Source organism: Etheostoma cragini, chromosome 11 (assembly GCF_013103735.1).
Source record: "Etheostoma cragini isolate CJK2018 chromosome 11, CSU_Ecrag_1.0, whole genome shotgun sequence".
NCBI classification, from domain to species: Eukaryota; Metazoa; Chordata; class Actinopteri; order Perciformes; family Percidae; genus Etheostoma; species Etheostoma cragini.
This window is the reverse complement of record NC_048417.1, coordinates 14,813,822-14,837,562: the sequence shown is the minus strand read 5'-3', so window position 1 is coordinate 14,837,562 and position 23,741 is coordinate 14,813,822. Positions and strand designations below refer to the sequence as shown.

The 23,741-nt window shown below is 40.0% G+C and overlaps 1 protein-coding gene across 5 annotated transcripts; it reads right to left on the bottom strand.

The window, feature by feature from the left end:
• Positions 1-1,308: 1,308 nt before the first annotated feature.
• ppp1r9ala (protein phosphatase 1 regulatory subunit 9A-like A) lies at positions 1,309-23,405 on the bottom strand. Of its 5 annotated transcripts, none has more exons than XM_034885005.1 (20): positions 23,183-23,386; positions 20,604-22,660; positions 11,557-11,689; positions 11,118-11,238; positions 10,581-10,685; positions 10,120-10,255; positions 9,152-9,310; positions 8,839-8,892; positions 8,122-8,351; positions 7,732-7,828; positions 7,509-7,635; positions 7,182-7,333; positions 6,240-6,546; positions 6,099-6,156; positions 5,936-6,007; positions 5,290-5,491; positions 4,685-4,729; positions 3,631-3,747; positions 2,754-2,939; positions 1,309-2,506 (listed from the first exon to the last, which is right to left on the bottom strand). In XM_034885005.1, exons 2-20 carry the CDS (start codon positions 22,503-22,505, stop codon positions 2,348-2,350), a joined length of 4,362 nt encoding a protein of 1,453 aa, XP_034740896.1. In that variant the 5' UTR covers positions 22,506-22,660; positions 23,183-23,386; the 3' UTR covers positions 1,309-2,347. The 5 variants fall into 5 exon arrangements, with proteins under 5 accessions (XP_034740896.1, XP_034740895.1, XP_034740897.1 ...); XM_034885004.1 differs by having other exon boundaries at positions 2,249-2,506; positions 23,273-23,405; XM_034885006.1 differs by lacking the exon at positions 4,685-4,729 and having other exon boundaries at positions 2,249-2,506.
• Between the last annotated feature and the right edge of the window lie 336 nt (positions 23,406-23,741).

Below are 23,741 nucleotides of genomic sequence, written 5' to 3'. Positions count from 1 at the left end.
GCCTTGACGTTTCACTTCCGGGACTGCTCCGTTGCCGACGGATTTCAATCATATAGGCCAGATATGTTGCCTTGGGTTTTCTTTGGGTTGGCATTTTGAACTCCGGTCAACTTAACCTTTTTCTCAGATCTCTGCAAGGTGAATCCAGACAGATAGCTAGACTATCTGCCCAATCTGAGTTTTCTGTTGCACGAATTAAACAACTTTTGAACCTACACTGTCCACCAAAACAAGTTCCTTCCCGAGGCTATTTTGCAAAGACGCCGTTGCTCCGTACAGTGTTTAGTGACTATTGTAATTGGTTTAAAGAAAAAATCAGAGTAGGTTTTTCTCCCATCCCCAAATGATGTGTGGACTAGCCAGCCCCTCCCCAGCGCTGCGATAGAGGAAGAAGGTAAGAAAAGGGAAAACTTATTACACAATAAGTTGCTGCTTGTTTTTTAAAAATCTGTGTGCGTCTGATTGATTTGAATGTTTTTATTTGGGGCATTTCTTTAGTTGGATGATGTATACAAGCAATGTGATCAAACAACATATTGATTTGCCATCTCTATAGTTAAGTTTTGCACTTATTTACTTAACGTAACAATAAACCTGAATCTGAAATTCAACAAAGCTAAAGGAAAATAAGTAGGCTGATATGACTTATTGGGTTTGCAACTTATTTAGTTTTCATCTGAAACTCAGTTAATTTGAAGCAATGTGCTTATCTTTTCTCACAAGTTGTAACACTTACAATACTTGCAGTACAAGAGCAAAATATTTGGACTGCTGTGGTTGTATTTTAAGGACTCTTCCTTGTAAATAAACTATAACCAATGGCTGTGCAGTCTAATTTACACTTACTACAGTGAATGCAACAAATACCGACATTTACTCAAGGGATTTTAAATAAAATGATTTTTAGTGTGACAATGTTACAGTATGTTTTTTCAAGGGGGATGATGATGATTCAACAGTGACATGGGTAGAATTTATTTTAAAAGTGAATATTAAGTTTAAAAAATCCTGTGAGACTTTGTGTAAAAGCAGAAAAAATAGTTTTACTGCTTATCTGGCAAATTAAGTGACTGAACACAATGTAAATGCCTCCTGACAGAAGCCTTGCATAATCCAGTATGGATTACTGAGGGACAAGACAATCATGTTAACAGAATAAGAGAACAGCCCTGCAATCAAAACAACCTCACTTAAAAATGGCCAGTTTCTTTAGTTGTTGGTCTGTTGACTCAGGGCGCAATTATTTGGTGCTCAATGTAAATGCAAACAAACTGAAGAAGGGAGGAAGAACCCAATACAAACACCACATAAGGTGAAAATTAGTTTATTGATGTTATGTACAAAGAAATGTTACTCCGATTCAGAAAACATGATTTTTTTGCAGTCCAACATGTCGTATTGTATACAGAACATGGAGTCTTGCGTGAGAAGGAGAAGGGAAGCACTTTGTTTGGCAGTGAACAACTCATTGTTCAGCTTCACAGCCTCACACCACGCTGTGCTCCCGACTCACACAAGTCCTTGTCATAGATCCATCTGACCGTCTAATGGAGCAGTGAGGTGTACGTGTAGCAGACCTGCGTGCTGTGTGTATTTACATGGAGCATCATGGGAAAATCTCAGCGACACAGCCAGAGTCAGAGAGAGCAGAAGCAGCATTCACCACATCCCCACTTGATTTGTTTGTTGCTTTTCATTCAGCAAAAACAACAATCTAGCTATTCTACTTAGTAGAAAAATGTAGACAGTATAAAATGAACAATGGTATTTAAGTAAAAAAAAAAAAAAAAAAAGATATGCAGTTAATAAGCACATGTATAAAACATTTATACATTTAAACCTTGTCACCGCTTGGAGCTTAAAAGACAAATAGTGCTTTTATCTGAAATGTACAAAAACCGTTCACACAGAAGAGTTGTACATAGAAACAGGCCAGTTAGCAAAAATATAAAATGCTGAAAAAGCAGAATACATTTAACATCTATAGGTAAATGTGTGCATGATCTGTAACAACTACATCAAATCTGAAAACAGACTGATGTAATTATAGCATCAAGATTTTAGTGGTAAAAAAATGTGTTTTTGGTCATATACCCAAAAAGAATTCCCCATCTTTCCGTTAAAATGATTTGAGCTGAAGTTTGTTAAAAATGTGATGAGAAAATATTCAGTATAAACATAAATCACAACTGGCACCTCAGTTGGTACAGGTTACAATCCTGGCATCCATGTGATATGAATGTCATGGCACCAAAAGTAAAAAAAAAAGAAAAGAAAAAAGGGTTGCTCAGGGTTCTGCCAGTGATGAACTTTCTGAGCAGCATGAGATCAGAACAGAGCTGCTACCTCAGCAGACAGAGTCCGTACTGACTGGAAGTCTCCCGCTGCGTCGGACCTCCTTCTCTCTTTTCTCTCGCTGTTTCTCCAGCTTCTCCTGGGCCCTGCGCATTTCCTTAATCTTTTTCTTGATAGTTGAACGGTCGCTTTGACTTGAAACACAGAGTGCCTGATGAAAAAAAAGAGCACAGATTTGGGTCAAAAATAATAATGCAATCATATTCTGGCCACGGGGTGGCAGTAAAAGGCCCACATGGCTTGACTAAATAATGGCTTACTTTGCAATTAAAGAGGCCATGTGTAATTAAAAGAAAGTAAAAAATAAGCATAATACCATCAATCTTAAACCATCATTCCATTAATATACAGGTAATTCTAAGTTAATTATCATCATGCGGTTTTATTTTATATTTTACCTTCAACTTGTCACTGTCCAAGTACAAGAGCTGCTGGCCATCCACTCCCTTAGCTGTGAATTCAGGTGTGTATTGGTCCATATTCATGCCCATCAACCAGTGACAGACTTGTTGATTGGTCCATTCAGAGACTGGCCGGTTCTGCCAATGATACTCTTTTCCTGTAGCTGGTTCATCATCCAAAGTCTACACAAGACACAGATAATACAAATACGTACGTTCATTATTTCTGTAGGTGGAGAGATTGCAGAAATGCAGTTCCACTTAGTGAGGGTGCGAGGCTAATGGAACAAAATAAAATAAAAAAGTAAAACCAATTACACATTTAAACAACAAACAAAAATAACATGTAGTGAAAGTTCTGTTGAACAAAACTGTGTGCATTGCACAAATTTCCCAAGCTAGCACCAAGAACACAAGTGGGCAATGACAGCAAAATACCAATAACATTCTCAGATGTGTGCGTCTTCATACTCTATGTTTTACTAAGAGAGACTGAGACACTGGAGACTGTGATACCAGAGAATGAGGCTGCTGAAACACCACTGAGCAGGCAGCAGAGCAGTCAACAGTCTGTGGTCTGCCAAAGCTGGTAAAGAATATTAAGCACTGGTTGGCGGTTTAACAGAGGTAAAAGTACAAACAAACTGTTAACATCACAGATGACTTAAGAAAAGCTAAGTCACAAGACTGGTTTTAACACAAAACAAAATAGCTCTACATACATGCATCTCTATTCTATTTCCTCTGCATTCACAATTTAATCACAGCCATGAAAGGGGGTAGGCACAAAGAGCATGCTTGAGAATGTCCCCTTTCAGCTGCATCAAGGCGTCTCACACAGCTTTTGTGACTGCGCAACAAGGAGAGCACTCACCTCGCTGGAAGAGAAGATTAAAGTGTGTGAGCGCCCAGACAGATTGGGTTCAGCAACTAACCCAGAGTAGTCTGAACTGGGACTGGCAGGGCTAGAATCATCTATGACTGAAAAACTCTGGAACAAGTGGAAACAAGGAACGCATTTACTAAAGCAACACATCACCAAACAAGAGTTCTTCACTTGGAGAAGCAAACAAATACAATACTACAGTTGTGAGGGAGGGGTAAGTGCCGTGCTGTTTCCATAATGACAGAAAGTATTATGGTTAATTATTGAAACTATGATTAAAGTGGCAGCAATCCAGGTTATTGATTTGAGCAATGAGTGACTGATCTTCAACATGTGAAACGAAGGGAGAAGATCAAGGATCTACTACGTAGCACACAAAAACATAAAGGTGACCAAAACTAATCCACCACCAAAACTACATCAACAACCTCTAGACTACAACAACTAGCGATACTACTTCGACTAATTCAGGTATGGGGTAATGTTTTTAATTTAGTTGAGCAGATGCTATTAGATTAGCTATTTGATTCATCAAGTGATCTGTTTTAATGCGTTTCTTTTATTAATACGTTTTCAGACACAAATGTGGGTCAAATTTGGAATCAGGGAAATATTACCCAGACCAGCAGGCTATTGCACCACCTATGTGCAGGTTCATTTCCAGTTTAATTTACATCTAGCATTATAATAATGCTAGAATAACACTTTTAAAAATAGGTGGCACAATATATAAAACGTAGCCATTAGTGTTGATGTTACACAGACACACAAATATCCAATTAAACTTCTGATTAGCTGGTGAAACAAGGCCAAGAAACTATTTTTGGCTTCATCCATATCCTCTTATACACGCTACGAGGCTTTCTATTTGTATACAAAAGGAAAATGATATAACATTAGTTTACCACATACCCAGTTAAAAAGAAATTATTCATAGGATGTGTTGAGGTCAGAAACTACAAATCACAGAACTCAATATGTTAGTAAGGCTCTACTGTGGCATTTAAAATCAAAAGGTAAAACAAAGATGCATATACTGTACCAAATCTAATGAGCGACTGAATAAAGAGGACCAGGAGAGATTTGTCTGTTTAAAGGAAACACGGTTCAGTGAGATAAATGTCCAAGCAGCAAAGCACTGCCAAAAAGTACCATAATGCCAAAACCAAAACTTTCCCTTAATAATAATTTTCTTCCGCTTGTGTCTTCAACTCGATAAACAGCATTGTGGGAAAACCAACTTGACGCCTGTGTGACAGTTAGCCGTGCGGTTCACTGGATGCATTTGATGTGTCACGATTAGCAAACTTATCTGAAAGGTACCTAACCCTTCTCTGCCAACTCTCTCTAATGGCTCTCTCTAATTAGATCCAATTATTGTAGATTTTGCATCGCAAAGCTTGTTTGGAGAACTGGTCAATGACGACACATGTCTGGAAACCGCCAGCCATTAGGTTTTTACAAGTTTTACTCTTTCAATTAAGATTAAAATATAATATGAGAAGACCGACAAGGACTGTTCTGCAGCAGGCCGAGGGGATCAAGTGGGGACCCCTGATGATGGCATATCTTAATACTACTGTATATAACGTGCTGGATGCTAACACTGTCTCTGTTCAACATTTATGTTCACGTTGAGTTACAAACCTTATTCTTGCGGTCCTGGCTTTGCTCACTGCTGGTCTCAGTTGCAGCATATGGTAGACTGCTGCTGGAAGAGGAGGGCTCTCTGTCTTTGTCCCGGTCTTTGTCTCCAAACCAGGAGAAGGGCATACAGGTGGGGATGGAAGTCATTGAATCTGCAGGAGACAGGTTCCCTCCAGACTCCTCCAGTAACTCCGCTGATCCCCTGGATATTGGAGAAATAGGAAGATGTCTACACTCAGGCTTACACATGTGACAGCATGACTTGTTGCAAATGAAATGTGGCAATAAGTATATTATAGAAAACTATATTAAGATTGGGCAATAAGAAAGTAAAAAGCTGGTCTTGTTTAGCTCAATATTTACACCCACAGAGCAACAGATTCAGTAAATACGGCAGTTAAGGTCTCTAAGGAGTTGAGCCATTTACTGTACTGTACCCAAGCCTTTTTTTGTTTGAGTAAAGTTTGTTTTCATTTATATTAGACTAAAAAAAATTGTTTTTGCCAACATTCTGTAGTTGTTACACAAACATTAACATATGTAGCAATGAATAACCTCAAAAAATGTTTTACAAAACATGAAAAAGAACAACAGATCTTTGGAATATTTCTTACCTTTGAACTGATGTAAATACAGTTGAACGTACCTGCTGTCCAAAGATGATCTCATCGCTTCCTTGTCGTGTTTTTTTCCTTTGCCACCAGACTTCCGGAGGCCTCTGTTAATGACCAGTTAGTAAAAAAAAATTCATTAGTGCAAAAATTATGGTAAATTGGAGAGGAATGACAGAGATCACTATGGAGACTTACCCAAAGTCTGGAAATCGTCTTTTAGGTTTTCCTGCTGATGAGGCCTCATTTAGTTCCTCTGAAATGAAACGATAATCAGGCTCAGGAACAATACAACACAAAGTATTGCTATTGCAGTCATCACATTTTGGTCTTGCATACCTTTGCTCTTTCCTTTTGATTCCCTCTTCTTGACATTGTGCATAAATCCAGAGGGGGAAGAATGCAACAAGGTGTCTTTTGGAGGGGAAATAGGAGGACTTCCGCTGCTTTCAACACTGTCTCCCTGAGACAGTGACAAAGACAGGCTGCTGGAGAGCTCTGCCTTACTCTTGGATCCATCTTTAGTCTCTCCTGGATCATCTTTCTGTCCATTCCCAGGATAGCAGACAGGCACTGGGAGGGACAGGCTCTCCTGGATCGACCTCCTCCTCCTGGGAGATTCCTGCTCCTCCTCTACTTCAGTTTCCTGAGGGGACAAAGCTTATTATTCACGGCTTATATTTATTTAAGGACAATGCAAGGAAGAGGGGATAAAGTTTTATTATAACAGAAAACGCCGCGCTTCAGTTTGTATTGGCTGAGTCACGTACAAACACAAATTTGAAAGGTGCATTACTGTTTTGTTAAGGCAAAATGACACTCAATGAGGTCCCTGACAAAACTTTAGAATAGCTGTTGACTATCTTAGGGCAATTATGTTTTTATAGGGAAAGTGCTACATAGCACAGCAATGACGTTTTTCTACATTTTGCTTTAAAATAGCAAGAAGACTGATTAGTCACAAAATAAATGGCACCACAATTGTCAGATACTGTCCCTGCATAAAATCCCACATTTAACTGTGATGGGTCAACTCTTATTCACAGAGTTAAATATTACTCTAGTAAATAAGTGCTCTGTTTCTTCTATAAAAAGGGAGATGCATGGTGTTTTGTCAGCATTAGTTTTACATCCAAGATAGCATTTTAAGCATAACCTTCCTTGATGGGGTTCCAGCTTTCATGTCATGCCTAACGTCTGGCATCAGGTGGCTGACTGTTCCATCCAAATACATGCTCATACAACATATTAAGGTATTCCTATCAGCTGTTCCTGACTGACCTGAGAATGACTTGAAGCCACAGCGAGGCTCTCCTTCAGTTTGTTCCGCGACGGAGGCTGACGTTTGGCCTTCTGAGCCAGCAGGCCTTTTGCTCTGTGTGCACTGGTGTCCAAGCGCTCAGTCTCAGGAACCAACTCACTCCAGCCTTGTTCTACACAGTAGAAAAAAACAAATACCAAATAAGTCATAAGACACTGTGAACATTTTAAATTATTTACCACGCACACAGGCGTTTATGTGTGCTTGTCAATGTTTTGCAGATCACACAAAGTGTGAAGTGTGTACTTCCATTTTAGATTCAATTTAATTCTTGTAACCCTTTGTACCTATTAGCGAGTCAACAGATTGTGTGGCGGTGACTGTTTCTTGGACAACTAATCTTTTATCTGCTGCTGAGTCCAGACCACTCTGACGCTCCACATCTAAGGCCCCTCTGGACTCCAGGACAGCGATCTGTGGACAAAACAATATTTAAGCTTGTTTTAGTTTCTCTAGGAAGTCTGCTGTGGTGTACTGTATAAGCATTTCTTTTTCCAGCTGGGGTCTTACCCTGTTCTGCAAGCTCTCCAGCTGCTCCCTGTAACACTTGTCTTTTTCATCTAGAATTTTTTTCAGCTCCTCCTCTTTCTTCACAAAGTCTATTTCTCTGGGGAGGAAACAAGGAAATGTGGTTTCCCTTCAGTACTTGTAAACAGCTTGTAAACACGTTCTAATTTTCGTAATTATCACTAAACAACTTACTTTAAAAATTACAAAATGGAAAATCAGAGCTTATTCCTTGGTCTAACAATATTTAATATCGATGTAAAGTATTTTATTTGTTCAACATTTTTTCATTTCAACTGGGTTGTATGAACACATTTACTTGAGTAAACCACTGAATCTAACGACACTGAGCCGTCCAACAGTGCATGGTTGTGTAACTCCAGACAAACTCACTTCTGCTGGTAGTCCTTGAGCAGTTTTTTGGCCTTGTTGTACTTCTTGTCCAGGGTCTCATGCTGGACTAGAGACTCAGCTAATTGTTCATTCACAGTCTTACACAGACCCTGGGCTTCCAGCCAGTAACTCTCCAACTTCAAGATTTTGTCGTTGCTATCCTCAATCTTTTGCTCCAGTGCAGACTCCCTGGCTTCCCACAATGATCTGTCCTCCTCAGATGCCCTTAGCTGTACAAAGATTGTGACATGTTACTTATGTGGGCTAAATTAAATTTGCAGGTGGGCCACCGGCCTCGGACAGTCTTGTGGTGTTACTTGTGGTATTAAATAGTAATTTTAAAGAACATTTTGTCTGTCCCTGATTTCCTGCATCAATATTTCACATCCTACAACATCATTTAAGTGTACAGCCTATCATGAGACTATCAAAGCTAATTTTCAATAAGGATCCTAGAAACACAAGTACAAAAACAACAGGTCCCATTTTATTATACAGTATAATTACTGATGGAAGAAACTAAAAAATAAGTTTGTGAAAGTCTATTTTCTGTTTTGGTTGTAATGCAGTGGTAAAAGTATTAATAAATTCAAGTGAATAAGAAAACTTGACCAAACTTTTGACTTGTACTGTATGTATTTCTCTTGTGTGTTATGTGAATACGTTGAATAGCTTAAACAAAAAAACTAAAAAAGGTAAATTTCCTCTTCATCATACCTTTTCCTTTAGTTGACTTATTTCAGCTGCAGCAATGCTGTGCTTGAGTTGCAGCTAAGGAACAAAAACGAGAAAACAAATTGGTTAAATACACTAGTGTATGTTGATAATAATCGTTTAATGACAAAATACTGAAACTTATATATATATATAGACTTTCAGTCTTGTGTTATTAGAATATATATATATATATATATATATATATATATATATATATATATATATATATATATATATATATATATATATATATATATATATATATATTTAACAAAAAATCACAGAAGACTGAAAGTCATGGTGTGGGTGATACCTCTTTGAGCTTGAAGACCATCTGAGAGCTGTCCATGTTGCTCGGCATAAATAAAGCCTCTGAATCAGGCAGCTGAAACAGCTCTACGTTCTGCCCTGGAGAGAAATTAGAGCATAGAATCCTCTCATCCACTCCGTCCTCCTCCTCATAGCGCTCCTCCTGAAATATGACATCACACATATTGGAAACACTGACACACCCTGTATGCCCAGGAACATGCTCAGCGTGTGTCAACAACACTCCCAGTGGCATAGTCCACCATAGTCTGAAGGGAACATTGTAATCAATGCATCATAACCAAACATTAGTAGGCTGGTTCATGGGGAGACACTGGAGTAGTAACACATGCTACACATGTCTGTAACATGTCTGCAGCATTGAACACATTAACATGAACAATATTCTCAGTGGATAACAAGTCTATAGCACACAAACACCCAATTTGCATAACTACACAGCCACTCAAAATGGTGTCCACTTCCCCACTAAAGGCTATGAAACATTATTTTTAAATCTTTGTCTGCTCCAGTAAATATAATTTGTCCAGTCTCTCCATGTAAAAAAACAGGAGCTTGTGGCTGCTTAAATTTTAGAACGCAAACATTTCACAACTCTAGCAGACAGGCAACGGTTGACTAAACACATTCCAACAGAGCAGAATGGTGACACATGGCTTTCTTGCAGCCAGCTGCTCATTTCCTGGTTGAGCTGAGCGGGATTGGACTAGGCGTGGCAAAGGGGCTAATGCCGTGTTGGTATTATGTTGGAGCAATCGCAATTACGAGTACCCGATTTGTAAATACCCTTCACATCAACATCCTAATTGTAATTATGACTAGGAATCTTGGGTATTGGTTGTGTACTTAATCATGCAATCATGTGGCTTTCAGGTAAATTCTGATCCATCCCATATGACATGAACATAAGGTTGAACAGCGACAGAGCTTTCTAATTAAGTCCTGACTCACCTCCTCTGTAGAGTGCTCATAGGGGTCATCCAGGTGTTGTTGCTCTTGCTCTTGGTTCTTCTCCTGCTCTAGTGTCTCGCTTATGAGGCGGGCTACCTCACTTTGTGTCCCTGGCTTCTCTCGTCCAATCAGGAAGCTGTTTTTTAGAATGCAATGTGTTATTGGCCCATATAATGGAATTGTTTGCATGTTGTCTGAATATACCTCACTGTAGCTTCTGTCATGTCTTACTTTGCTATAGCCAAATGCAAATTTTGAGATGCAGTTTAGGCCCGACCACATCATGTGTGGGTGTTTCATTCAAAATCATTAACACGCCACATTTCTTTGCCTATTTCACTTAAACAATAAACAAAACAATACTCATTCCGTTCTCCTCTGGATTTGAAGGAGATTGAAATACTGTTGACCACTTATTTCTAATTGTGAGAACAAATTGAAGAGATGGGCTTTGAGCTGACCTCACTGTGCCTTTAGTGTTCTTCAGGACTGTTGCAGCAAACAGTTGGGTGACACCCACCAGACTGATACCATCCACCTCCACTATCTGGTCATTCACCTGTATGCTAAAGACACAAACAATAGTAATTATAAGGAGAATTTTCAGGAGAGATTTTCAATGCATTTCCACAGAAGAGTTACGCACCACCTTCAGAATAGTAGTACAAATAAAAAAAGCAAAAAATACAGTAGCCAAAATGCAGCTGGCAATAAAGCAAATCTAAAAATTCCTGGGAAACAGAATTATCAACTACGGTTCCAGCTTCCTTGTCCAGTTATAAATACATCAGTTTGTTTGTCTTGGGTGTCACTGGGCCCTGAGGGATATGAGCAATTCCTAGAGTGTGACATTAAAAACTGTTGTGGTGGTGCAGTGCATTGAGTGTGTACCATGTTTCTGTTGTATACAAAACATTGTCAGGGATTTTTTGTAACAAGACTTAAACGTGGGGTTGTGCAAAAAGTTTCAGGTTTCAGGTTTCAGGGCTCTAACTCACCGTCCATCGTTCTCAGCCGCCCCTCGCTCTGTTATGGTTTTCACAAAAATGCCCAGCTTTTCAAGACCCTGGTCAGCTCCCACTCCCATTCCTATAATACTGATGCCAAGTCCATTGTCTCCTGAATGCAAAAAAAATGTTAAAGTGTGACTAGAAAGAACTACAAACAAATCAATTCCACTTGTTTATGCCGTTGACACTCTGACATGAAAAGATACAATAAAGAAAATGTGTACGGATTAAGATTAGTAACTGTGTAGACTATACTATTTACAAGAATGTGTCACAGCCTATAATTCTTTAAATCCATTACGGTTTGCCTTTGCAGGACTGTGCTTCATGTGCAGCTAGGTGAAAAGAGGCTTCACCCTTATGAAATGTTTCTCGCTGGTTGCTTAGGACATGTAGGAAAGGACCTTCAGTGTTTTACTAAACTCACCTTTCTCAATCTCCACAGGGAACACATCCATCTTCTCCACTCTCTTCTCCAGCTCATACTCTGCAGATGCTGCGACTGGATCCACATCATCGTTGCGCCGATCATACTCCTCATTGGAGAAGGTACTGAAGACCTGTGTTGGTCAAAATATCAAGTGCATAACTTCAGTATACCACCTTCTAATGTATGTTTTTACCAAGTAGTTAAGCATCAGTCAGGCTTCTACTTAGGGGTATGTACGGAATCTGCGCGGACAGAGGCAAATGATTTTCACTTTTGAATTTTTCATCATCTTCTCTTTGTCATGAATGACAATGTGTGGCACTTTTCACATATTAAATCTTGTTAGCTGAACAAAGACATCTCTCCCTCAGTTTCTGTAGGTTCCTGTCTTGATCATATGCTCTACCATGGTAGAGGCTTGCTCTCTATTGGTCATGATTCCATGACAGTGTTGTCCAGCTCTCAGGTTTTATGTCAAAGTCTATGTGATCTCTCTTTAACACATCCTTGAAGAACACATTTTCATTTGAGAGAAATAGCATTGTGGAGGGAGAATTACACCGCATACTTTGGAATATTATTAATAGTTTTACTAAATGATCTTTAGTTATTTAACTGTAATGACTGCACTGTCAACTCTTGGCTGCTCTTTTGCATCTTTAATTAATCAATTTTATTTTTGAATAGATGTAAATCAAGTGTCAATGACACTAAAGCAGAAGATACATTCCCAAGACACTCATGAGAGTTTTATCAGTTTTAAGAAGTTGTTAACTTTGTAGGCAGAACCAAAGCACTTGGTTGTGTCTCAGAGGTTGTTTTCTGGTTGGAATTATAAAAATACATACACACACTACAGCCGAACACGAGCAGCGTGGAAAGTAGGACACAGCTGGGGAAAGTTGAGCAGTGGATCTAGCAAAGGCAAGTTGTCAGCAGCACAAAGGAAAAATAATAAAGAACAATACAAAGAAAAACATACTCCCTTACCCTTCAAACACCGGGCAATACCCAGTACTCAACATCAGCCTTAAGCGTTATTACATACAACAACACTAAATGTCATTTACCTTGAGTAGCACAGATAGCACCAAACCGAAATGGTCTTTGTAATCCACTCAGGAAAACACTCAAGGGGTCAAGATAGAGTGAGAATTTCCAGCATGAAATGGGATGGGAGGACCATGTGTAGGGACTTAATAAGAGTAGATACAGTTCATGCGGTGTTGAGACTAAAATAGCACCACAGCTGCAACAAACAATCATTTTCACTGATTATTCTGCCGATTCAACAAAAATACAGAAAATAGTGAAAAAATGTCAATGATTACTCATTATCATTACTAGTTGTACTAGTTGTTGTAGCTCTAGTTAGGCTCTTGTGCATTGGATCTAACACAGTCCATATAGAACTAGGAAAGAAGAACCAGCTCAATTTTGAGAGACTAGTAAAAAGTAAATTGTAGTTTGGCAGACACCATCACGGGCTAACTCACGCCTGTTTTTTTGTTTGGTTTTTTACCTCATTAGCACCTCCACTGGAGTGGTAGTATAATCAATCAGGAAATGGGCTACTGCCAGCCGAGCACCTCCGAACGAGTAACCATGTAATTTTTTAGTTAACCATACCTAATGCATGAGTCTACGTAATCAAACAGGTATCTAGGTTCGCCGCAAGTTAGAGTTATCAACAGATACCAGAAGCTTTTATGTCTTGTGCACCCAGAGACTTATAGAATTCTAGAGAACTCTAGTGTGCAACCATGGATAATAGAGACAGTAATCCCTGTGACAAATATTTTAGTGGTACTTCCATGATATAGAGAGTGCAACCCAGTTTGTGGTTAATACATTAAAAAACAATCAATCTGGAAACAATTGGTGACAGATAGATAGGATTACAGGACTGATTGAGACATTCGCCATAAGTACAGGTACATACAGTATGTCATAATCAAGTAAGCCTAAACAATTCTAATCTGGGCAACATAGTCTGTGGTCATGATACTGCAGTGTGTCAAGACTTGGGGAATCAAACACTCTCCATTTCCCTCTGCCTGTCACTATGTAGCCTTTGTAATTCAGCCCAAAAGAGTGCCGATAGTAAAGTTACAGAATGCCTCACTGATCACTCTGTTCAATTTGTTAGTGAATTACTAAATTCTTTTCTACTTCTGTCCTACAACATCCTGATTTTTAAACACATTATCCAAGTGGAACCATGTTGTGTTATCTTGGAAACAATATGTGCATGTATTGATTTGGTACACCTACAGGTACCTCTCTCCTATTGCCTCCCAAACCAAATGAAAGAAGTTTAGAAACTTTAGGATTATGCACACTCCTGCAGCTGTGGTACAGGCAGGAATGTCATTCATGGGGCCTCGACCCTCCATCAACTTAAGGGAGTGCACCTATGTCGGAATACTCGTCCTTCCTTACTTATTGCCATAGGTGTATAATGTGTGACAAATATATATAGTGGTAGATGTGCGTTATCTTTATCACAGAAAGGCGATTTCACTGCACATAGCACTAAAAAACACTGAAAACACTTTTCAGTATCCAGCAAGCTACTTTTTTTTCCTGCTTGCATCTTGAGACTTATTTTGCATGAACAACAAGGTTGAAAGCACTTCTAGAAATAGGACAGACAAAGCTTATTAACTTCTAATTCATTTAGTTAAAAATGAATTCACAGAACAGAGCAGACAGAAATTTCATTAAGGATGAAAGATGCTTTTAGTTTATACTTTGGAGACTTTTGTAATTAAGGGTGGAAAATGTAGGCTAATAGAATATTGCTTCGTTTAAAAGTCTCAATGCTTAATTCAGATTTTTGGCTCAGATCCGGTTTTTTATTGTTTATAATTAATTGTTGATTTTGTTGGGTTGTTCACATAATACAATAATAAAGAGAAAAGAGAAATTGGTTATTTTTACCTTTTGCAGGGTTATAGCTGCAAATTCATTACAGCGGTCTGTCCGCAGCAGGCCTCCACCAGAGTTTTCTCTGGCTTTGCCCTGCCCAGGCACAGTTCACCATTTTTTGGGTCTTATCGAACACGCCCCACCTTCCTAACCCTAACCCTTAATTTTATGGCCCGCATGTGGAAGTGGCCTGAATTTGATTTGAAAATAATCAAATCTGGGCTCCATTTGAGGGTTCATACCCTTCTGAAGAAGTCTGACCTGGTCACTTGACCCAAATTTTTTTGATTTGTGCAACTTTTGCCTGCAGTCTAAACATAGCCTTTAGGGAGCATCACTGCCCCCCTGGCCCCGGCATTAGCTGAGCAGCAGCAGTCAGCTTGGCTTCTCCCCCCTTCATCCCCACGACTCCAAAGTTGGACTTTCCTGTTGCCATAGACTACCAGGCCTTCTTTGAAAAATGCTCTGCCCTTTGCTGAAACCTAATCATTCAACCACTGTTATCTCTGAAATAAAGACAGAAATCAATCTCTTTATTTGCCTTTCCCTCACAAACAAGCCTTACATACAGCTCAGTATCATCACTGTAACTAGTTATCAGACAAAACCAGTGCCACTTTCCTTTATTGTTCAGCACGTGCCCAGTCCACCATCAGCTTAAACCAAAACATTGAACTAATGATGATCAGGCAGACTGACCCCAACAATAAGAGACCAAAGAAGAACTAACAATTTATCCACAAGTTTATACAGAACAAGGGATTAACATGCTCTTTTAATGTCAAGTTCTACCCCTAAAGTATTACTGCGGTCACTGAGGTTTTGATGTGGGTCAAATGACAGCTAGGCCATCTTCATATTTTCATCCATCTTCAACAACTGCAGTGGTCTGTCCTTTCTACGTGTGCTCACATACCCACACCCTAACTGAAACCCTTCCCATCTTTCCCTTATTCCCCTCCCTAAAACAGAATACCAATGTGGGAAATGAGTCAGCAGCTGCAAGGAAAGGCAATTCAAAGAAATCTCTTGCCAGTGCAAAACGAGGGCTGGCCACTGAATTGGGGAGCTCCTAATGTAGGCAACGCGCTGGCCTACAAAAAGACAACAAATCAAAACATGCTGTGCGAGCGAGCTGTGGCAGGGGTGGCGGTCTGGTGCAGATCATAGAGTAATTAGGGAAGAAGGCATGGGGCCCAATTTTAGATCCGGTGTCAACTTACCGGTATGTAGTTTAGTACTTCATGTATGCATGCCCTTCACAATCATAAACTGTAACTGAACGTACAATGGTTATGTTTTATGTGTTAATGTATGGCCTACAGCAGGAGCAGGTAGAGTCCGAGAAGAGCACCATAATGGAATCATATTTTCCAAAGGACTGAAAACAAAAACGGGATGAACAGCTGCAAGTGTTGCTGAAAACTTTAACACACAATTATTGTCAACTTTGTGAATACACACAGCATCTACTAATGTGTACGTTTGTAATCAACACATAATGAAAGAGTTTAAGGCAATCACAATCAGCCCAAAACTCATCCCAAGCCAAGTTGTTTAATGAACAGTATTGAGCTGACTCCATTAGTATTCCACCCTGTTTCGTTGGATAGTCACCCACTTGCCCAGGTGGCTGGGAGGATCTCACAATACCACAAGGGGAGGGCCTGTCTGCCGGTTGAATGAGGGTGGAGTCTTGTCAGACACATTCCTCTGGCCAGCAGAAGACCTATCACAGATAGGAAATGGAAAGCATAACACTATGGGATGGGTTGGCAACAGAGGCCAGAGTCCAAATCTGGAGTATGCCCTTTTTTGCTTTTCACTGATCACATGGAACACAGAAGAGTAGAGGATTCTGTCCTGCTGTAATCAAATTTTAACTTTCCAGCAAAAAATATTAGTCTACATAATCATTGTGATTCTTAACCTCCATGATTCTCAATTGATTCACAAATGCCAAGAATACACTTTTCTATGTTCTTGATAGTTAGAGCTTTAACTTTTAACGTCTGTTACATTCAAGCCATTGCAAAAATGAGTTGCTACAAAGCTAATTAAGACTATCAGCTCCACACAATTCTCTTTGTATTTCTCAGTTTCATCTTCTATGTTCAGAAGATTGAAGATCCTGGTTTTATTCCTTTCTATTATGGTAAACTGGTTTTCGACTCCTGTTCCAATGTGCAACATCACACACAAAACCCGAAGCAGCCCAGATAAAAATGCCTACAGCGGGGAGAGTTAATCATTCAAAAACTCCAGAAACTACGCACTATAGCTGTAATTGAATACTTTCAGTTGCAATGAACTTTATGATCCTTTACCACACCCTGAGTGTTCAAGAAGGCACAATGCTAGTGGTACTTCCTGTGACTTTGCGACGGTGGGGCAAAGCAGCAGGTGCAGATCCTGGCTTTAGTCCTTTTTATTATGGTAAACTGGTTTTTGACTCCTGTTCCAATGTGCAACACAAAACCCAAGACAGCCCAGATAAAAACGCCTACAGCGGGGAGAGTTAATCATTCAAAAACTCTGGGCTTTTTCCCAAACTATAGGGTAAAGCGAATTGCAGTATATGCCAACCTGTAAACTGCTAACAAAAAGTGATCAAAGGTTAAAAAGTCTCACTGGCTAAGGACATGCCTAGACACACTGTAACAGGTCTGGTTTTTATTTGCAGTTATGGAAGAAACAACCTCCTCACTAACACCCAATATGTATTCTGCTCATACAGCCAGAGGGTAGCGCAAACTTATATACTGACACAGCAGCAATGGGACTGCAGCCTTTCTATGCCCTAATAAAGTGTGAATTTGTGTTATCCTACATGAAGAATCCTTTCACAAAGCATAATGTATAAAATGATTGCAGTTATTTTAGCCATTTTCTTTCTACCATTGCGAATATTTTTATCACAATGCAAATACATACCAAGTATTTTCAATGCATTTAACAGCCATAAAAATCCAATATTTGACTTAACACAAGACTTATTATTATATTATTATTGAAACTGTGTCCACTAATCTTGACTGCCTGATAAAGTCCTCTTCAACCATGGTTTGTTTTTCAACCCTGATAAGGGTGATACATGTTGAAACTGCACGTCTCCTTTAATTCCCAAAAGGAGGACTTTTCTTCCACACAGGACACCACCTCTGTCAAATAGACTTGAGTTACATAGGGACCTAATCCCGTTGTGAGCCAGAAGCACAAAGCACTTCCTCTCTCCTTGTTAGCTAAAACTCAAGTGTGCTCGATCCCAGTGCCAGCTATGACTAGCAGACTGTGGAGAATGATGCAGTGCTAGTGGGAGCCCTTTGTTAGCCAGGCCACAGGTAGAAAGGTTGACTGATCTATATTTGTGTGACCTAACTGGCTAACACGCACGCATACCATGTAACCCTGACCCCATAGTTTTCATCCAAGCGCAGGTCACTGTTTTGACAAATCTCAAATTATTGATCTCAAATTATTATTTCCAGCATGTTCATTGCATGCACTTATTCATGCAGTTGTATAAAAAGCAAATTGGAAATCTAAAAGAATGCTTGGACCTTTTTGGACTTGCTACTTATCTTTACCTTACACTTGTTCATTTGTCGTTGCATACCGATATATCCTCTGCTTCACCCTGGGGATAATAATATGCGCTCTCACAGCCTGGAGGTTAAAAAGGGACGGGGGAAAAAGCTGTCTGAATTCTTTAAACATAGTTCATACCAACTAATATTTAGTGTTAATAGCTTACTACAACATATTATTAGTCCATCCACAAAGCAGGTTTTTGTAATGGAATGGCAAGGTACAAGGACTATGGACAGTTTGATCTTAAATTCCAGTAGATCTTAAACAACTAGATCAATCACTTAATCAACAGGAAATATATCTGCAACTACTTTATAATCAATTTATTTATGAATGTTGAACATTACCTAGTTCTACCTTCTTGGCAATTAACATTTTGCTGCTTTCCTATGTGTTATGTGATAGCGAAATGAATATATTTGGGTTCAGCATAGTTGGTTGGACAACTTAAAGCTATTACCTTGGCATTTAGGAAATTTTAATGCAATTTTCTAAAATTTTATAAACCAAATGACTTATCGGTTAATTGTGAAAAGAAAATCGGCAGATAGGTAATTTAATAATGTTACCAATAATATTGGTTGCAGCCCTACATTCCCATTGCTATTAACGGCACACATTATTCGAATACATTATGTAAAACTGGTACAGTGTCTTTTATTCAGTCCTAGGGTTATGAGCAGTATGTGAACGGCAACAGAGAGGTGACACAGTCTAGCATATTGTTGTGAACTATAAACCTGTGTTCATCTCTGTCATAGTTCCACTTTGGGCAGAGGAGGCCCACTGTTGTTTGTTGTGACTTTAGGTCAGCTTGTGGTCCCCTCTCCCAGAACCAGTATGACCGGGATGGGGGGGGTCCACACCCTGAGATAACAGGCCTGGATAAACACTAAGCTATGTGGAATGCACTGAAGTGATTTGTTTTTCCCTAATTTAGCCAAATGTTAGATTTGGTGATTGTTGGAATAGGTTGTAAAACATATTCACACCACTTCCATCACAACCCTTGAACAAGCACTGGCACGGTTTACAAAACATGATGTGTGGCAATTCAAAAAGAGATTACAACAGCTGGAGTACAAAACTGTTAAGCTTGAAGATATAGGCTATGTAGGTACTATGGATATTATGATATGAGACTACAGGCAATTTTGTACTACAAAATTACAGTATGATCCTGTGTTTCTCCAAATGTCAAGCTCTGTCAGATAGGAGTTGGGTTGGGGAGCGGAGGGTTCCCAACTCTACAAGCCTAACTGTAGGACTTCTATCCTCAATGAAGAGATATCATACCTATCACTAATAGCCATTATCAACATGAGGGAATTTAGAGAAAATAAACAGAATGTCCCTTTCTGCTTTTCACAAAAGATTCATTACATAACATGTTATTTAGCTGACGCTTTTATCGAAAGAGACTTAAAATTGCTAAATATGTCAAAGGCTGAACGCCACTGGCGCAACTATGCGTAAAGTGTCCTACTCTTGCCATATGTATCCTGAGATTCATATTCTTACAAATTAATGGATAGTAAAAATCAGGAATTCCTCAAACTGTAGTAAGATAAAATAGCTTGGTCTGTAAAAGAGATCATATGGGTGAATAAAATCCCTGAATTCCTCAAATCCATGTTGGAGAGAAGTGAAAAGTCCCTCATGAGAGCAACACATGATTTACTTAGAGAGGCGAACGACTCTAAGTTAAAGTAAAGATAGCCATGCAGTGCAGTAACTCAGGGGTGGTAATGGCTTTTTAGTCTTCAGTCTAAAGTTCACGTGTATCTACCTCAATTCTGCCCTCTTTTAGTTGTATTCTTCTATATTATAGAGCTGCAAAGATTATTCGATTAGTTGTCAACCTAAATTAATCGCCAACTATTTTGATAATCAATTAGTTGGTTTGACAGATTTTTTAAGACTAAATAAAAATTCATTGATACCAGCTTCTTAAAAGGTGAATATCTTATAGTTTCTTCACTCCTCTGTGACCGTAAACTGAATTTCTTGAGATGTGAACAAAAGACATTTGAGGTAGTCATTGCCGGCTTTGAGAAACACTGATCCACATTTTCAACATTTTCTGACAACAACAAACAAAAACTAATCGAGAAAATATGTAACAGATTAATCGACTATAAAAATAATTGTTAGTTGCAGACCTTCTGTATTCCTTTTCTCCCTCCTGATCTCTTTGCATGGGTTAATGCACCAGGTGATGAAGTCATCAAACTAACTGCCTCCCTGGTCCCAAGGATTAAATAAACTATAGTTTACATTTTCTGAACGGGGATGACGATACACAGTGCAGTGCAGCAGCTGTTACGTCAACATGCCCAACAAAATCGTTAATTCTCAGTCTCCGCTAATTTGTCTTGTGTCTGCGGGAAAACACCTAGGTCAGGTTGCTGAATCAGTGAGATGGTGGTTTATAATGAGGGTGCTGTGCAATGTGTTTTTAGGCACTTGAGTTAAACAGCAACATCACAGTCAGATGTAAACAACAACAAAAAAATACTAACCTGAATGGAGTCTGTGGAAAACTTGATTTTCCTCTTTGGGGGAGGGTCCTCCTCATCCGACAGACCAATGGTCTCGTAACAGTCCTCATAATCCATATACATTTGTTCTTCCTCCTCTTCATCTTCCTCGTCCTCTTCCCTGAGGACCTGGTCCACATCTCTGTCATCCACAAATGCTGCATTCTCAATACCGTACACTACTGGTGAGGCTCTATGTCTCACCTGCTCCTCCAGCTCACTCTCCTCCTCTGCTACCTCATCATCTTCCTCACAATTATCATTACCATCTTGATTCACAACTGAACTGTCCTCCTGTCTCACCCTTTTCAACCCAAATTGCTTGTTGTCCTCCAAGACTCTAGCTTCATACACAGTCTCTGCTATCCTTTGTATCTCTTTTGAAGAATCTCTTGCTGAGACATGATGAGCAGGGTTGCAGTGTTTTTCTGGTGGAGAGGTTCTTTTCAGGTCTGTTAGTTGGTTGTCTTTAGGGCTTTTCACCCTCTGTTCCTCAAAGACATTATCTTCAACGTTCTCATCATCATTCTCCTCACTCTCTGAAGACTCATTCTGAACAACTACTAGTTCTGCTCGTACCATGCCCAACCCTCTGGAGTCCAGTGAGGAGGTCTGGCTGGATGGTTTGTCCCTGGTAGGTCTATGTACCATGCTGTCATTACTCCCAGCTTTTTCTGGGTATTTAGCCCTGTTGGTGTTCTGAAACCCAGCAGCTGATGGGAGAGGCTGCTTCACATCCCCTGGGGGTGGACTATGTGGCTTGCCTTCATCCGCACCAACAGATGTTCTACTAAATCCATCACTGGATGATGAGGAGTGTTTGTAGCCATGGTTAACTGGGGTTGTTTGCTCTGGCGAGAGGGGTTTGTGATTGGCATTAGTTGTTGGAGAATTAGATTTGTATGCTGCATTGGTAACTGGAAATGTTGGTTTAATACTTGACCCCAACATTGTTGGTTTGTTAATGACACATGCCGTCTGGAATGTATTTTTGTGAGTGGCATCAATCACAGGGGTAGAGTTAGTGGCAACTTTCACAGGAGAAGTAGATGTTTGAAAGTTGTCACTTGTTGGGGAGGAAGGCAGTAAGGGTTCAGTGGTACTTTGTTGTTTAGCTGACACAATTCCTCCGATTCCAGCAGCTGTGTTGTTTTCTTCTGAGTCATTCTCTGCCATGCAATTCTCCAACCTTTTGAACATGGGTCCTGAATTCAGTGACACTCTAGACACATGCTTTTTCTCACCATCAGTCTTCTCATCCAGTTGACATTTAAATGTTGATGTAGGAGTTTGCTCTGATTTGACAGTGGTCTCAGAGGATCCTGATACTCTTCTTGAGCTTTTCCCCTCATCAGAGGAACTTCCGAGGGACAAACGAGTTACTACTCTGTTTGTAGATTGTTTTTCCGCTGCAGGCTGCTCTTTGATGCCCCTTTCAAAAAGTTTTCTGGTGACAGAAAACTTCTCTGCCAAAGCCACTTTGTCAATCTCAACATCCTCCCCCTTGGGTGTTTTATCTAAATTGTGTGATTCTGGGCTTGTGGCACTGCTGAGGTTAACTCTGTGAGTGTTGACTGGTAATGGCAGCTTTGGTGGAGACACTGGAGACACATCAGGCTTTAAAGTCACTTTGCCCTCTTGGCACTCCTGCTGCTGACCATCCATCTGCAGGAATATGTTCTTTATCTTGTTCACTCTGGTCCCAAAAGGCCTACCCCTGGAGTCCTCCCGGGTGTCACTGGAACCATTTGCATATGAGTCGCCGTCGGATTTTGACCCATCAAAAGAGCACTTAATGGCGTGGAAGTCAGACTTGTATGCATTTCTGTGAGGGGATGCGCTCCTCAGGGTCCTGTCGCCTCCTTTGCTTTCTGCTTTGATCATTTTGGCTTTTGTTTGTGATCGCAGCCCTATTAGATATGACAGATAAGTTTTGTTGGTTAACTATTATTATCCCTCAACTTCACGCAAGCGCCATCGGTCCGTCGGATCTTATTTGGAGCATAGTTGTCTCAACTAAACACTCACAGCGACGTCATCTAAGGAAAATAGGGATAGTAAAATATGTTAATACTGAGATCAGATACCACAATTTTACCATGGCTTAGCTACGTAAGTTGTTTCAAATGAGTTAATACATAGATATATTTTCTGTATGCAAACCAAAACAGCCTGAAAAAGTAAGTTAGAACATGAAAACGAATGTTAACTGTTAGTAAGTTAGCTGGAAGGTAGCGTTTCTATGCATTCGATGGTTGTCTGCCGTTAACGTTAGCTGACGTTAAACCAAAATAGTTTTGAATTGGAAGTCACTTTAGCCAGCTATGTAGGCCTACTTTAATGTACAAATTTCAATCGGTTAAACGTTGTTAGGGTTGTTGGTAACGCTACATACCAGATAAAAAGGAGAAACAAAGTTGAACTTACTGGGCCAACAGTTCAACACAGCCCCGACGTAACTGCCTCCGTCTGAACAATTCATTGTGGCATTTTAAGTACGAGCCGTCGAAAATGTTAACTCCGGCTCTGCACACAACACAGTACAAAAGTAAACAACTTACCACCTAATTGCTTCATCGTGTTAGGCGCCGAAAGATGACCTACAATGTCCCCGTTTTACAGTTTTAAACTTGTCCCTTCTTCTTGCTCACCGCCATCATTCCCCGCTCCAGCAGCGTTTTCCTGCCTCCTCCTTGTTGCACTTCCAGACCTGTCCTGTCGCGGGCAGCGCGCGCACACGAGTCTGTCTGTGCCGCGCGCCCCGCTGCCGACGAGAACACAGAGAATCGGGGGCGCGCACACATTCCAGGACTATAACCTATGACTGTGTAACCCAACCACCTCGCTCCGCCTCTTTTCCTCCACGGCTCAGACACATGAGGAATTGAAGGAGAGAGGCGTGGGAAAGAGCGTAGAGCTCACGGCTTCACTCTGCACGGGTAACAGTCAACACCTGGACTACAAAAACTAGAGTTCATTTACGTTGTGCGTGTATTACAACCAGGTATGCAAAAGGTGCACAGTAGACATGTAAAGGGGCTTTCCTTAAAGCTCCCCCCTAGTCTATGCACTGTTTTGACTGAGAGATTAATATTATAATAGGCCTACATTAATATTAAT